Genomic DNA, 17,511 nt, shown 5'->3' with positions numbered 1-17,511 from the left:
TTTACAACTTATGGATGATGTCATGTTGAGTATTAATGAAGTTGTTGTGATGAATAACGTCGGATGGAAAATTCTCATCACGTCTTTTCAGGTACAGAAAATTCCGCTAACAATGCAAGACAGAAATCATCCTGATGGTTGGTAATGGTAGAAGTTCACATGAGGCGGACGAGGCTTTCATTCAAAAACACCCAGGAAGACCGCCAGTGAGTGCACTAACTGTCAGGATGCTCATTCAGAAGTTCACGGAAACCAGTAGTGTCCAGGAAAAAACAGTTGTCTAAGTGGTATCTCCAATCCCCTTCGTGCTCTCTCTGCCTGCCTTCCAGGTCCCTGGAACCATCCAACTGCGAGCATCCAGAAATATATGGTTTAACTCTATGAAATGAAGCAGGGAATTTAGACTTCATATAAGAAGAATGGCGCTCCAATCCCTATAAAAATATAAAGCCCTCTTTCTAGGTGAGATACCTTAATGAGCGATTAATCATTTCACCTCTGGAAAGGCTAGGAAGGAGCCTGATGGTGGGCCATGGCCTCTTTCAGCATTAGCAAACAGGGGCAAACTTATCTATGAACTTTGTTTGGAAATGTAGCTCAGTGTCATTGAATTCATATAGAGCAAAGATATGATACTAGACACATTGCACGGACAAGAGCAGCCCTGTGTTTGGAAAGGCGACAAAGGGGTTACGGCACTCCCATCAAACTCTGGAGCCTCATTGTTCTAACAGCCAGACCTACATCAATCACCTATTATATGTAACATATCACTATGATCTGCCACAGATGACTCCATGTTCTGTGTATAAGCATTTTCTCATCACTTGACTTTTAAAAATTGACTTTAACCCTTTCCAATCCACTATCTGACCTCTGAAGACATTCTGATTGAAGGCTGTACAGCTCTGATGTCGGAAGACGTCCGGCAGAGTATTCTTACTGCATATTACTGGTCGCTCTGTTGTCGGGGGGCCTCTCCAGCATGTCCCATACCGCAGTACTGGCTCTAGCCAGCAGATGGTGCCATTGTATAGTGGCATAAAGAGAAAACTCCTTAGGAAACCCTGAATCCAAAATTGGATTGTAAAGGGTTAAATTGCATTTTTCTTAAATATTTAAGGCTACATGGCAACTTCAGGCATGTGTAGACCCACTGTGTGGCATGACAGCCTATCCGCAGTAACACATGTTTCTGCTGATGTAACATCCAACTTCTGATTCTGGTTGTCTTGGTCAGTTTCTCATGACCAAGTAGGTTGAGTATGATCTGCATCGATGGTCACATTCAGTCATGCCACAGTGTCAGATGCCATCTGCACAAAAGACATATGAATAATGTCATGTCATTCCTTATTTTATGTCTATTTCGAATAAGCACACGCTCCATCAGTTTCCAAGATTTTATTTTTTATTTATTTATTTTTTTCTTTTTACATTTTTTTATTGAAGGTATACAAACAAATCAATGCAACACAAAAACAATGGAAGAAAACCAAAAACAACAACGTCTCAAACACTATCCATTTTATTCTTTTTTTTTTTAATAAAAGCAGACATTCCACATCATAATTTGTCAACCACATATTTTATCACCCAAACCTGCATATTCCAAATAGGTTTTCACAATACAAACAGCATACATAGTAGGGAAGCCTACTGAGCAGTAGCGAATAGCAGAATCCTGTCATTAGTTAACCCTTTCACAGTAAAGTGAAGAGTGGAAAAGTCCCGTTGACTCAATCCAGCAGAGTCATTTTAGAAATGTATGCCAATGGCACAACTTCAGATTGCCAAACCAAGAGTAGGGGCCTATTGGCCAGTCACTAGCGGTCTATCAGAAAGGCCTGCCCAATGTCCTGCACTGAATTAGTAAGGCTTTAAAAACCAAAGTCTTGTAAAACATTTTTCCATCTGGGCACTCATACATCATACATAAGCACAAATGACAAAGCAGAACACATTTACCTTCAATTTTCTGTAGACAATAAGCTTCGTTGAGAGTATCACTTGCCTGCGAATGTAATACTCTGTTGAACTACGGTACTAACTGAGTGAAAAGGGCACTTTTCATTGTGAAAAATCTGAGATTTTTTTTTTTTAAACTTTACCTTTTTATTAACTTTTTGTATTTTTGGCTAGCACACAATAAATACAAAGTCTTTGTATAAATGCTACATATAACATAAAATGTGATAAAAATGTAACCCAGCTAATGGCAAACAAAACACAGTTACTTCACCCTTGTGGCCAGAGGCCTAACACTACCTTACACAGCAAAATAGATTTTGCTCCTGGAAAACTGATTAATTCCTAGGTCTCTTTCGGCCTAGGGCGCTTACTGTTTATTGACTAGAAGCATTAAATAAAATTTCAAGTACTGAGAAGTAAAATGGTAAAAGCAGTGATGCATGATCTCGACATGTCTCAGTGGATTCTACTACACAGACTACCCACAGTTGCTGGGTTTCTGCCAGTCCTGGAGCCTGAAATAAAGGTAACACCATAAATACTATTTGACCTGTGATTATAGTTACCAGACAGGTCTACTGACAATACAAAATGATGTTACCTCCATTGTGTACTATCTGAACATGACCAACTGCTTTAAAAGACCTGTAAACCATACGTTGTTGAGTAATACTTCTGGATCTAAGCAGAGTCGTTATTCCATCATAGCAGCTCCGATTGGATCCCATTTTGCCATTATGTTGTCCATACATTCCGAACAGTTATGTATTAGCCGACTATTGCCATTTTGCATTCAGGATTGTTATTATGGCCATATATCGCATCCTATTAGAATCTTGTTCAGAATTGACCCGTCAATACAAATCCCTATTGAAATGGATTGAATGTGTTAGGTGGATAGGAGCTTATAAGTGGCAATATCCCAGAGTTGGCAGCAAAGGCCTTCCTATATAGGTATCTTATAGGTCCATAGATCTGATAGTGACCCTTCCGCCACAAATGTGGTAGTTCCGATCTGCGTCATCAATATAAGCACGGAGAGGAGCAGCGACCTTCAATGACTATTCTCTCTGCTGCACATGAGTGGATCAAATCATAACAAAACTGTGGATAGGAAGACAAAGCAACAAACTATGTGATAGTCACGTCTTACTGCAATTTACAGTTCTTGTAAAATCTACATTATATACATATATATATTATATACATTTACGTATTTACACTGGTAGTGTAGTACAAAAGGAAAGAAGACTAGAGAAGTAACCTTGGCTTAACCTGGCATTTAGCCTTCTTTGTCAACTCTGAACATCCATCGCACATGAATATTAATATGTTCTTCGTCTGTTCAGGGAAACATTTTGGTTGACATTCTCAAAGCTTCATTAAAAGTGAATAAAGTGCAAAGAAAAACCTATTTAGAAAGAGAACATGCAGGGAAATGGTATTATTCAACACTGCACTATGTCGCTCTGTTCTGTCCTCTGGAAAAAAGTTGTATTTGCTACATGAGGATGTTTCTTCAACAGTTTAAAAGTTTATGATCCACATGATTCACCTGTTCACTAAATTCCCAGGAAGGTTTAGTAAACTTCTCAAGACGGAGAAAAGGAGGAGATGTTTCCAAAGTGTGTAACTGAAGTCTATCAAGCTTAAGGAGAAGAAAATAAAAAGGGGACACACCCTGGGTAACTAGATCATTTCAAATCCTTGGATTAGTCCATTGTGCAAAGTCCATGAAAGAACTCCATTCTGTGCAAACGTAACTCTAAGCCCTCTGAGCCTTGGCAAGTAGAATACAGTAATTACTCTGTTTTCCTTGATGATGGTGTTGAGATTTCCCCATCATTCAGAAACTATATTAGTTCTTTGTAAATGAGAGAAAGGATCCGACCGACGGAACAGTTTCAATTCTTTGGAACTGTTCAAAACGAAACATTTTATAATAGATCTGCTGAAAATGTAATCACAGGCTTATACGAGATATTACAGTGATTTCTGTAATGCACCCCGTGATGCTCAGTGCCAGCTGATGAGGGGAGCATTAAGGGCAGGGCAACAAAGGAACCAGCGACACTACAGCTTCCAGTCCATGTCTTGGTCAGACTATGGTTATGCAAAGAGCATTAGCAACATCAGTCTTGGTTGTACCACTAGACAGATCATGCCTTCAATGTCGCTTGGATGGAATATATTACTAGAGACTGTATTGTGACACCAAGCTGGACACTCTCTACAAGCGGCATACTGGGTTGTTTTGCAGGACTTTGCATGCACTCTTGGCCCTTCATGTCCTTATAGAATGCATGGCACCATCTCCTCCAAGTAGTGCTGCAGCTACAGCAAGAAGACATTTAATGCTGCATTTTCTAGATGTTCTTCATCATAAAATAATGTCACATTGATGAGTGCAGGAAACAATTAAAAAATGTAGAGGTGGGGGAATCTGGAAATAATTGACGTTTTACAGGATTCATCTCTGACACCTGGAAATGTGAAGCAAGCTGAACTTGAAACTGCATACAGTGATCAGAATGCTTTTCTTCCAAAATTAGAGGAAATGTATCAGGAAGACGTCTAGGACCCGGGCTTATGCACAGATGCTGCCTTGTAGTGCAAACAGTCGTCTCTCTATACAAAATTTACCTAGAAGACAGAACAGAAAAATGAATAGTGTGCATGAATATTAGAAGGCAAAGACACAAATCTAACAGTCTATCAGTCTACTAATAGATAATGGATCATAGGTAGTTGAGCGAACGTACTCTGCCAAGCTTGATGCTCGTTCGAGTATTAGTGTACTCGATGGTGCTCGTTAATCGAACGAGCATCACGCCGTGTTCGACCCCGCCCCAGTTTTTGGCTCCTCCCCGCTGTGATGTGCCTGTTTTGGCCCCTCCCCACCATGACGCAGCGCGCGCGTCAATGGCCAATTTTTTGGGAGAGAGAGAGAAAACACACGAACCAAGAAAAAAAAAAAAAAGCTCGGGACCCGGCGGCCCACATACAAAAATGCTCGAGTCTCCCATTGCAGTCAATGGGGTTCGTTACTCGAGTAGAGCTCTCGAATTTTACGAAAAGCTCGAATCGAATAACACGGACCCGAGCATTTGGGTGCTCGCTCATCTCTAATCATAGGTGAATTTTTATAGCAATTTTATTTGAGCACAACTAATCCAATTCATTCTATCTAATCTATCCCCCATCATCTCACTGCATGTATGCTACATGTCGCCTGAGCTGGCTGCTAATAATGTATGCTGGCCTTTTGGATCAGACCAGGAGTGTTTAGAGACCAGTCTGCATGACGTCAAAGGAGAATAAAACAGCCAAAGAAGTTGCATCCCAAGTATCCAAACTTATCCCATTGGCAGACTTCACGGCATCTTACTAGACTGTGTGAAGTTAATCAAGAGACCCTCCTTCCTTGTACATGAAAGTGACAGCTATCCTTCAGTAACAGATGTGAACGATGTGAACTCACATTTGCTGATATTCTCTATATCCGCCTGATCAGTCATGAAGTTCAGTAATCCATCCATTAAGAGCAGAGCTTTGTGATATCTCTGCACACAGTCTTCTCGATGGTGGAACATTTCGTCAAGCGCTGCTGACTGCACCTGTAATACAAGACCACATTATAATATTCTCCAGGAGTGAGCTTATCTATATGTCAATACAGAACAGAAATGAAGAATCTATCATTTCTATGATAGTTTACATGTAAATTTTGTGGCGACATTTAAAGGCAACTCTTGTCATGAAAAAGAGACACTTTACTAGAGGACACCAATAAATGCACGAGGGGGTGGGCTAGAAGTGACCACTATATCTTTGGGATGCCAATTAATGTTCGGAAAGAGGAATTTGGAAGGTGTTTTCTTATCCTAGTAAGTGTTGGCCGATGATGGTGGTCTCACGGATGGAAAAAAGCCCTCATCAGCACTTTCTCTGCAGAACAGGGTTTTAACTGGGTTGCAACTCAACTGAATCATAGAATGGTAAAGTTGGAAGGGATCTCCAGGTTTATCGTGTCCAACCCCTCGCTCAATACAAAAATCACTAAATCATCCCAGACAGATGTCTGTCCAGCCTCTGGTTAAAGACTACCATTGAAGGAGAACTCACCACCTCCTGTGGTAACCTGTTCCACTCACTGATCACCCTCACTGTCAAAGTTTTTTCTAATATCTAATCTGTCTCCTCCCTTTCAGTTTCATCCCATTGCTTCTGGTCTTTCCTTGTACAAATGAGAATAGGGCTGATCCCTCTGCACTGTGACAGCCCTTCAGATCTTTGTAGACCGCTATTAAGTCTCCTCTCAGCCTTCTTTTCTACAAGCTAAACATTCCCAGATCCTTTAACTGTTCCTCATAGGACATGATTTGCAGACCGCTCCCCATCTTGGTAACTCTTCTCTGAACTTGCTCCAATTTGTCTATGTCTTTTTTAAATTGGGGTGCCCAGGACTGAACACAGTATTCCATATGAGTTGTTGTACAAAGGTCTGATAACAGCCAGCCAAACCAGCACTTAGTCAAAAGTGGCACTATGAAGGGAAAAATTCAGAAGGGCCCACAGCGCTCCCCAACTCCCTCATTCTAGTTATTGGTGGTGTTTCCAGTGGTTGGACCCCATGTGATCATATTTAATATACCTTTTTAAGTAGTATATTTTTCCCAGTCAAGTAGGACAGTATTGTTGGCTTAATTTCATCAAGGAATGATTAAGCAGTTGCAGAGGAATTATGGTAAGTGCTGTGATTTCATTCATTAGTTAAATGGCTCGTCCATACAACTCCAGACGACTATAATGCATATGTTTCCTGCCACTCACCATCTGGACAGTATAGCTAAAGATGAGCTTTTCTGCTGTGATGCTGTTGATTCGGTCCATAAGCTTCTGTTTGTCAGCAAAGAACCTTTGAAGCCGCACATTCAGGCAATGGCAGGAAGACACACAAGATTTGTACAGATCATTCAGCTTCTTCACAACTAAGAAAGCGAAACATTAAAAAGTCAGCAGCTGGATAAGACATCTATTATTTCCTAAGTGCCAGGAAAGGTAATAGAATACAGTAACTCCCAACCTATTCCTAAAGCTGGCCGAAGCCCTACAAGATGCCAGTAATCTTCTGTCTAAAGGCTGAACACATCCAGTGAAATAAGAGAGCCCATAGGATGGAACTTAATCTGTTCAAATCTTTCTTTACTCAGAGATAAGTGGTAACAGATGCATGGCGGCCGCTTATACCCCAATGCTATATGACAATAGCGGTAAAGTCAGGATGTCGAAGCAGTCAACCGAGCAAATGACATTTATCTAATGTCTATGAGCGGTCTTGGATAGCATTGCACATCATGTGAGGATAACAAGGGAAGCAATTTGAACTAGAAATACTTACCCTGCTTAACTGTAGAGGACAGACACAATTTTCCAGTCTTGACCTGCTCCATGGCAGTCTGAAGCCCGTTTGAGAGAAGTTCTGCCGCTTTGAGATAGAGAACCAGCTGCTCTGCATAACTAATAGAAAGGACATCAAAAAGTAGCTTGTTGAGATATTGTACTCTGTATAACTCATATTTTACCACGTAACATCCTTACTAAATGGATTCCACAGTAACAACCGATTTAATCAAATGATCACATTGTGACTAGAGATATCTGTTAGGTTTTAGACCAAGTACAATTTTCAAACATGGAGGACAAATCTTTGCAATGCAACATTTCTAATGTGTCTGTCATCAAGCAATGTAATGTATGAGATACCTCTAAAAGGTTAAACTAATAGGGGTTAAAGGCCCATTTACACGCAATGATTATTGCTCAAAATTTGTTCAAATGACCGATACTTGTTACATGTAAACACTACCATCTTGCACTTTTTGCCCGAACTATGATATTGAGGTGAACTTAAAATCCATTGTTCAGTTGCAGGGAGATAACGTGTCACTCAATAGACAGCATGCTGTGTTTTCCAGGAGAGTCAGAAGATTACATTGTAATTTGCCAGCAGCCAATAGAGAGAACAATGCAGCTGTGCGCACAACTGGGAGTGTGTTTAATCACACGCTGGGCTTTGCAAACAGTTCATGTAAATGGGCCTTAACAGCTCCCACTAAATGACTTCCAGAGCCAAAGTTTTTGGGGGAGCTGGCATCCTGCTAAAAAGACGCTTGGGAACAGCATTGTGAGCTCTGTCTGACCATAGGCTAGTCTGATGACAGGGGCTTTTAACACATGACTGTTAGACTGTTCACAATACTTTTTTGCATCTTTTTGATCAGAATTAAAGTACATTTAAAAGCACAACACAGGGCATTTATCCTGTTACATCCTATTACCATTGACTTCTATTGTACAAAAAACAGAATCCATCTGAATAAAAATAAAAAAACGCCGCCCGCATCCCTGCATGCCAGTTGCTTTCTTTTTAAGAGTGAATTTGATGTGCCCTTATTTCTTTTTAACACAAACCCAATAAAATACATAGAAACACATTTTCCATTCAATGATTCCCTACGAATTTAGGGCAGGTTCACATCAGCGTTCTTGCATCCATTATTAACAGGGCCAACTTTTTTCTGTTCAAAACTGAAAAAAAACGATGTGTAACTGAAGCAAATGGATCCATCAAAAGACAGTTATTTTCCGGTTGCACCAGTAAGGGTGCTATCACAGCTGCCTCAGGGATCGGTTCAGGGATTCTGTCTCTCTGCAGCACTTTTGGAGGAGAGAAACTAAAATAAAAATGGGGAAAAATAAATCGATCTGTTTTTTTTCCTATTGACTTCAGTGGGGTTTAAAAAAAAAAAATAAAATCGGAAGGCCTTCCACTTGCTTCAATTCTATCAGATTTCAGTTTTGTTGGAGAGAAAAAATAACACTGAGGACTGAGCTATTTTCTCGCGCAAAAAAGGAAACCTGACAGAATGGAAGCAAACTGAAGCATTTTCCGTTTGCTTTCCATTTTTTTGAAACCCCACTGAAATCAGTGCGGAAAAAACGGATCAGTATTTTTTAGTTTATTTCAATTTCTTTCCTCCAAAAACTAAGCAGAGAGATGGAAACCCTGAACTGAGCCCTAACACTGGTGTGAAAGCAGCCTTACACGTCCATTAGGATCAGCTTTTAACAAATCCATTTTTAGGGTGCCCACCCACTAGCGTTTTTTTACTGCGAAATTCGCAGCGTTTTTTTTTCCTGCAGGGGTCTTTGGGCTATGGGACATGCAAAGCTAAAATCGCGATCGCGCAAAATCGCGATATCGCGGTAAATCACGATTTTTACATTACAAGTCCCATAGACCCCCTGCAGAAAAAAAAAACCTGCGAATTTCGCAGTGAAAAAAAACGCCAGTGGGTGGGCGCCCTTAGGTTTGCTTGACATGTATCTCTAGTTTACGACTGCCCATGCACATGTGTATTAAATGGGTTTGTTAAAAAGAAGCATAAACGGATGCAAATGGAAAGGTTTCCGTTTGTCTCTGTACCTCACAGACAGCAATGTTAAGAAAAAACAAAGTTTAAATCCATTCAATTTCCGTTATTTTGGACGAAAATAAAGTGCTGCAATTCACTCTTTTTTTCCATCAAAAAGTCTGAAAAAAACACATATTCACTGAAAAAGCCAAAATTTTGGCTTTTTCAGTGAATATGTGTTTTTTTCTTTTTCCTCACCTCTGTGATTTTATAAAAAGTCTGAAAACAAGCAGAATGAAGGTGAATTGAAGAGAACTGAGAAGAAGAAAACCGCTAAAATCAACTGGGTTTTTGCAGGATGCGTTTTTTCTCTGCTCTTAGGACAAAACAGAAAAACGGAAAGCTGAACGCTGAAGTGAACATAGCCGTACACCGTGTCTGGCAATAGCTTCTGCAGATGCACAGGGTCTGACTGAATGAGTTAGGTACATCTTCAGGTAAAGAGGCTTAAATTGAGGATAATGTCCCAATAATCTTGGCGTGGTTAATGTCTGGACTCTATTGATTTCTCCCATGTTGGAGACCAGCTCACCTCCACTCACGGCTCAGGAGACTAATCTGATCTGCCACAAGGCTCTCTTGCATTTGGTACTCGGATGTCGCAGAAGCGCTCCCGTCCACAGAACCCCCTTTGAGACTGGCAATTTCCATAATAGAATGAGCAAAGGCAAGTGTGAATCGGAGGTTGCGCAATGTGTCTGTGTGCTCCTGCTGCAAAGAAAAGTGGAACAATACCGTTAGATAACTGGGAAAGCAATAAAAAAGCAGATTTAATGGGCTTCTATCACTTTTAAGTAATAATATATTTTTAAGCAAACATATAAATGCTACGTTCAAACAACGGAATTGGGCTATATAAATCACACATCGCTCCTAGTAATGCAGCTGCTGGGCGCAAATAATGTCCCTCCCCTTCCCTTGCCGACAGCTCCCATAGGCTGGAGAGGGGGGAGGAGGACTCTGCTAAGCTCCTGCCCTGTCCCACCCAATCCCCTTGCTAGCATCTGGCAAGGGGCAGAGAGGGGGAATGAAAACGGGAGATGCAGCTGCAAATTGGTCACGGCTGTCTCTCGATCATGCGATTTTCAGCCACAATTTGGGCAGCTGAAAAATCGCAGCACCCGTGTGAAGCGTCACAAGATTATAGTGTGCAGAGCTGCTATGATTTACTATATGACCACTAGGCAGAAACAGCTACACTACACTATTTTTCTAAATTTTGACCCCAATAAAGCAGAAAATTCACCCACAAGTGATTCAGATTCTACAGTTTCCCATAATAATTACTAGAGATGAGCGAACGTACTCGTTTCGAGTACTTACGCACCCGAGTACCGCCATTTTCGAGTACTTCAGTACTCGGGTGAAAAGATTCGGGGGGCGCCGGGGGGCGGGGAGAGGCGTGGCGGTGCGGGGGGTAGCAGCGGGGAACAGGGGGGAGCCCTCTCTCTCTCCCTCTCCCCCCCACTCCCCACTGCTACCCCCCGTGCCGCCACGGCGCCCCCCGAATTTTTTCGCCCGAGTACGGAAGTACTCGGAAATCGCGGTATTCGGGCGAAAAAGGGGCGTGGCCGAGCACGTTCGCTCATCTCTAATAATTACTCATAAAGTAATCCAGAACTTCAAAATATAACTCCTTATGTGTACCCAAGAGGGGACGTACACCTGACTGAACATGACCTAAATATTGCTCATCATGCCGAATGAGCACTACCAATGGGCAACGCTTGGATGAACAGGGCAAGCTTCTAACTTCTTTGTGAATATATGGTAGCCCGCTCTTGTCTACTCCTAACATCCATGGAAGGGTATATAGAGGAACCACGCTCTCTGACAATAATCATTACTGGTGCTTATTGGGCAAAAGGTAGCTGTGTCTGCAATTACAAGCAGCGGACCTCAGCCAATCAACTATTATTGAGGATAGGTCATCAACAGTATTTGCCTGCAAAACCCCTTTAATATAGTCATGAAAAACAAGAATTTTAATACTCTGGCTACTGTTTATTTTCATTAAAAACTACAATATTGACTTTTTTCAACTATAGCTTGATATCAGAGGGCATTGAAAACAACTACTACCATCAGGATGTCAAACCTACTTAGAAATGCTCTTACCTCCATCAGAGTCTCTTCAGGAAGTTCAGGCACTTCAAACATTACAATGCCTTCAGCATTCGCCAACCCGTTATCAGGGAATGCATATCTAAGGCTTGACGGGGCTTCAAACGTTTCACCACCAGCGCCAACCACAAGATGTCTTCCAGTGTATGAGCCAGCTGAACTCTGAGAGCTGGATGATCCCACTGAGACGGAAAATAAGGAAGGAGACAATGTATGAAATGGGCACCAGAAAGCATAACCTGCAAAACTATACAGACACTCAGCCTACATTACCTGAGAAGAGTCGTGTGCGTGTTGTCTGAGGAGGGGTCATGCCATCGGGAGGAGAACCCACTGTGAAAATGACTGGAGCGGGGCTGACCGAGCCTTGTGCCCCGCAGTGCAGGTTCCCCCCATAACCAATTAAGGGAGCTAAACAGGATTCAAAATAGATTAGATTTTTGTTAATGGAGTTTATTCACTGAACCGCCCAAACTATCGGCATTTGCTAGCATAGAATACCCAACATTAGTGGTCACTATTGGTTGACCTGCTACTTGCTAATGTTGTATTGTGATACACACACAAAAATAAATCTGGTTATTTGTATAGCGCCAACTTATTCCGCAGCGCTTTCAGGTAATTTATTACCCCCCCAGCAAGCTGGGTATTAATTTTACCGACCTTGGAAGGATGGAAGGCTGAGTCATCCTTGAACAACAGGCGGTATATTGCTGTTTAGTATGCAGGCACAGAAGGTGCATAAAACATTTAGAACAGAAGCAAAAAGGAAGGAAATCCGCATAATAAAATAAATGATACAGAGAATGCAACAAGCAAGCGCACAATGAGGAGGACTCTGCTATCGTACATGACCTGGGGGTGTTTAGTCTGTCTATGGCTGTAGATGACAACTCCAAGTCTGAAACTACCAAAGAAAACAAACACTTGCTCCTTCCTGTTACTTTGTTTCCTTCTTCGTCATACATTTCCAAACAGGAATATCACATGTACTACACCCATATTAAAGGGGCTACGGTGGTACTATACAGAACAGCTATGTGGCTGAATGCAACGTGTAGAGGAGAGGCAGAATATTACATCACTGCTCAACGACTGATCTTGTCTTGAGAAAGCAGGTGGTTAAGATGTGAAATAGCTGCTCAGCACTGATGCAATTTTTTGGCTTTCCTGTTCTCAAAATGAATAAAATAAATGTCAATATAGCAGGATAATAAGCCGAACTGGATGGGCCTATGTCCACGCTCAGCCCTACATGTTGTTAGGGCTTCTTCACACCAGCGTCTGGACTTCTGTTTAACGGTTTTGTCATGGGAATAGCAAAAAGGAAAGAAAACATTTCAGTTTTCCTGGCCATAGAAATGTATTGAAACTGAAGAACTTCCCTTTCAATCCGTTTCTGTATTTTCCGTCTCCTGTCTGTTTTTCACACTGGATCATAAGCTGCACTTTTGTTTCCAGTTCAAAAAAATGGAACCAAAGCGGGACAGTTTAATACTGCGGTCAATGGAAAACGGAAGCTATGCATTTGCTTTTATTTAGCATTTCCTTTTTCTTTCCATTTAACTGCTCCCAGAGTCGAGCGGGTTGACATAATCAAAAAACGCTAGTGTGAACTTAGCATTACTATGATTTTACACCACATCTTTATTTCTGCTCGGATACTTTCTTTGTGTTTTTTTTCTGCAAAATTAGATATAAGTTAAGTTGGTTTTCTTTTTTTCTCAGTTGGATCCAATATATAAATGTGCACTGGTAATACATTTGTACATTCTAATCCATCTGTCTATTGACTTCTATTGTTACAAGAAAACAACTACAGCGATGGCAGCAGATAGCATAGCAAGCAATGGTATTAATGCTTGGAACGAACTTCCAGCAGCTGTTACTGGAAAATAGACAATAAGGCCTTATTCAGACAGCCGTATTTTCCATCCATGCGCTGTCAGTGTATTTCATGGACAACACAAGGACCCATTATAACCTATGAGGCTATACACACAATTGCTTTTTCACACAGACCGATGGTCCATGCCAAGAAAAATACTGCATGTCTTATTCTTGTCCATATCACAGATGAGAACAGAACACGCAATGTCCCATGTCCCCGCAGATCGGAAAGCACATGGATGGGTGTCCATATGATGTCCGATGAGAGTTGCACCCAAGATCCTCAGGTGTAATTGGCATGTGGCCATCTGAATTCTGCCTAAATGAATTCAAGCAGCGTGGGATAAGTATAGATCTATCATAAAAGAGAAATAAAAAATAAATATATTGGCAGACTACCATGTGGTCATTTTCTGAAGTTAATTTTCCATGTTTCTAACTTAATTCTTGTCAAACAGGTAACAGGGATTAGGAATTATTCCACTGGCAGCACTAGACTGACCAAAGTGGCACCAGCGACTAAATAAGCTGATATCTTGTATCATCAGTGTGTGGCAGACTGTTATGTAACAAATGTGTGATGAAATATATTCCACTGTTATCTGATTAGATAAGAACGGGAAACTCACCTGTGATCTCCATTGGTTTCTCGGCATTGAGACTATCATTGCTGCCAACATCAGGAGCCTGTGTCCCAAAGGCTGCCTTCAGCAGGAGGTCTGTGAGCCTGCCAGTGCTGAGAGACCTGCAGGCATCCAGACAGGAAAAGCAATTAAGCATTTGGCCTGAAAATTTGCACTCAAGTTCTGTTACCTTTGTAGTATCCTTTCCATTTCTTTTAGCAGATATGGGCTGAGATATGAGAAGACTGACAGTGTCGGATCATAACAACGTGGTACGAAAGGTCAGTTATTGTTTGTTCTAGGGAACGTTTGATTTATAATACTGGAGTGTATATAGCAGCATCATGTGTGCTTTTACCGGAGCTTACATTAATTTGAGGAAGCTGATAAGGATGCATAGAAACACATTCTACATCTGTTTTATAGCATTCCAAATGCAAGGATCTCAGCTAAACACAAGCACATTTATGGAAGTGGTAAATGGCAGTTATGGGCAGAGTAGATCTAAAGTAATTTACTCCTGAGCATAAGTAAAATCTATATGTTCTACATTTGGCTACGTAAATTATTATTGAACTGGAATGATCGATTCATCTGGAGTTGAGTAGAACAGCTGTATCAGAAATCATGGATCACTGGAGAGATCAGATCACAGATAAAGTGACCATCATCTTAGAGACCTTTTACAAGGGCAGATATATAGTTCAGATTCCCATGGGAATCTGAACGATTATTGTTCAGTCTAAATGCATGCACCGACTGAACCACAAACGAGAATTTGCTCACTTGTCCTTCATCGTTCCGTTTATGCATGTATGGATCAGCCTGTGTAAACAGGCAGTTCTTCGTTTATGAATGACTGCCTGTTTATTGTTAAAGGAGGCGGCGGGCTGGAATGATCCTCAATCCACTCCGCCTCCATTCACTAGCCATGATTGTTCCGGTGTAAAAACTACAAAAACTATTATCGCTGGGACATCCTGTTGGGCATCTACTCCCAACAGGTCATCCCATGTAAAAGGGCCCTTAGTTATATCTCAGAATAGTTGTATTTTAGAGCTTGAACTCAACTTACAAGGTTGTAGGCAACCGCCTAACGCAAAATATCTGACAGGGATCAAACTCTTTGCAATAGTCACAAAGTCCCCCGCTAGCACTAGGGTCACAGTTGCTGTGTAGCCCCACGCTTAACCCTGGAATACTACCCTGGGTGAGAATTCACCCCATCAAATTTTCAAACTGGGTGCCAACAGAGCGCTATTAATTTAATTTAGTTTCCTACAACAAAACTGTATGGGGCTCTTATATGTATGAGGATATACCAAGCAATTGCTGAATTGTTGTACAACTACTTCTGAAAAAGTTATCATCTTCATATACTTTCTATTGTTTTTATGTCTGTCCGGGACGGTTTAGTATTGCAGAATTCATGTATTTTAAACAAGCAGCCTCATGTCATGAATGGTGGGAGGAGGTGCAGTAACTTTTTAGTGGAGCACCATTAAAAATAGCAAAAAATGTATATACTGTGTATAATATATATAAGAACCCACATTAATAGATCAACTGAAAGCAAAAGATAGATTAGCATTAATACCTGCCAAAGGGCCCCTTCACTTCCTCCATAGGACGCACCCCAATGCCAGTTTGCTGGCACTGGTATTGCCCTACATTCTTTAGGTCTGGAAGCGTCTTATTTCTGGTAGGTGGAATTATCACCCCTTGGTGAGCGAAAAGAGTCAGCAGATTCTGAGAACTGGTTCCCCTGGGAAACTCAAAGGGCGATATGCTCTGAAAAGGTAAGAGACAGAAGTAGGAATTTATTTACAAGCATGTCAAGTAGTTCTACATTTTTACTTCTAAGTATAAAAAACGCTACAAGTAAATAATGTGCCCTGTACACATACTTAGCAACTCAAACAATATATAAAGCAGACTAATCTTCATGAATCATCATCAGCTACAAGTCCGGTCTAATAGTAAATTATGTCCTACACGAGCTTCAGCATGTGCCTGTATTTAGTGCTCAGTATTGTAGTCCCCCTTCTGTCCCACCAGGCCAGTAACACTTTTGTTGTAGGGAACACTTACAATATGATTGAAAATAGTAGTAAACTATATTTTGTTAATCCTTGAAGGCGACGGGCTTTCTCACCTTTGTAGGTGAACCCAGTATAGTTGGAAGAGGGCTCCTATGCATAAACTCGGACAACTTGGGCGATGATCTAAGAGGTCGGGTGGACTGTAAGCCATGGATCTGTTGTGGGGAACTTGGCTTTGTGAAGACATCTCTAGGTATTACAGGATCTGATAGCTGTTTCTTAATCTTCTGCTTGCTTGGTTGCAGGTCAGACAGGTTTGGAGCACTGTTCAGGCGAGATCCCATTCTGCAAGAACTCTGTGCAGGCACTGGAATACCTGTAAAGTATATAAAAGAATGACAAACTCAACCGCCTGGTGAAACAATTCACACCACATTATGTCTGCCATAGTAATATTCTTTTACACCCTCTTCCTTATACAATGTACTTTGGCGCTTACTGCATCTATCAACTCCCAGACCCTCAATCATTAAGGGTGCGTTCGCACATCGCTGATTTGCTGTGGATTTTGTTGCAGCAAGTTTCACCCCTTCAATTTGAATTGAACAGAAAGGGTTAAATGTGCTGCAGATCCGCACCAAAGTCCACACAAATCAGCTAGGTGTGAACGCACCTTAAGGGCTAGTTCACATGGGCATCAAAATCACTCAGAAGTGAGCCACGCTAACTTGCCCGAAAATCACGTTAGTGGACAATTTTCCGCGATCAAGTCATGAGCCTCATTAGCGTTTAAAGCGCCAGTTCACACGAATAGGAGCTGCGTGTTGCCGAAAAAAATGTGCTGCTGTTCAAAATTCCATTGGCCAGTAGAAATCCTTCTAATGTCTTAAAAACAGGCACCTGTCTCCTTTTCCGAGTGTTAGACGCAGCTAAACTCCCTCCCCTCCCTTTTTTCCAGCTCCCATAGGGGTCTCTGGAGGCTTCTGTGATTTCTGTGCCAAAAGATAGGTCGAGCCCTATTTTTTTGCGCAGCAGGGATTTTCAGTCGCTGATGTCCTATCTTTTTAGGTGCAATCTTTTTTTGCGCGGCTTAAAAAAGTTCATCTGAACATTTCCATAGGAAACCACTGGTTCTATCAGTCGCGATTTTGTAGCGCGTGAACGATATCCAAGACATATTTCTATGCTACTACTGAATATTCTGATTAGCGGATTTGTTATTGAATATACTGACAGAAAAGGAGACTGAACAAAAACTGCCACTCAGTTCCGGTTACCTTAAAGTCAAACTCCTTACAACGCGTCCTCATACGCAACTCAAGGAATGAATTTTGTCACACGCAGTATATTCCCGAAGCCAAATTGTCTTGAATAAACCTCAAG

The 17,511-nt window shown here is 41.3% G+C and overlaps 1 protein-coding gene across 1 annotated transcript in view; it reads right to left on the bottom strand.

The window, feature by feature from the left end:
* Positions 1-1,510: 1,510 nt before the first annotated feature.
* Positions 1,511-17,511, bottom strand: part of ULK1 (unc-51 like autophagy activating kinase 1) — an 89,294-nt gene continuing 73,293 nt past the window's right edge. The window contains exons 19-28 of the mRNA XM_066603424.1: positions 16,242-16,504; positions 15,684-15,877; positions 14,093-14,208; positions 11,847-11,984; positions 11,568-11,755; positions 9,982-10,160; positions 7,373-7,491; positions 6,805-6,962; positions 5,453-5,588; positions 1,511-4,614 (exon numbers count right to left, since the gene is read on the bottom strand). Coding sequence (XP_066459521.1) covers positions 4,559-4,614; positions 5,453-5,588; positions 6,805-6,962; positions 7,373-7,491; positions 9,982-10,160; positions 11,568-11,755; positions 11,847-11,984; positions 14,093-14,208; positions 15,684-15,877; positions 16,242-16,504 — 1,547 coding nt within the window. The 3' untranslated portion in view covers positions 1,511-4,558. The remainder of the gene's footprint in view (positions 4,615-5,452; positions 5,589-6,804; positions 6,963-7,372; positions 7,492-9,981; positions 10,161-11,567; positions 11,756-11,846; positions 11,985-14,092; positions 14,209-15,683; positions 15,878-16,241; positions 16,505-17,511) is intronic.

The sequence above is a fragment of the Eleutherodactylus coqui genome, chromosome 5 (genome assembly GCF_035609145.1).
Source record: "Eleutherodactylus coqui strain aEleCoq1 chromosome 5, aEleCoq1.hap1, whole genome shotgun sequence".
NCBI lineage: Eukaryota > Metazoa > Chordata > Amphibia > Anura > Eleutherodactylidae > Eleutherodactylus > Eleutherodactylus coqui.
This window is presented reverse-complemented; position numbering and strand designations above follow the sequence as displayed.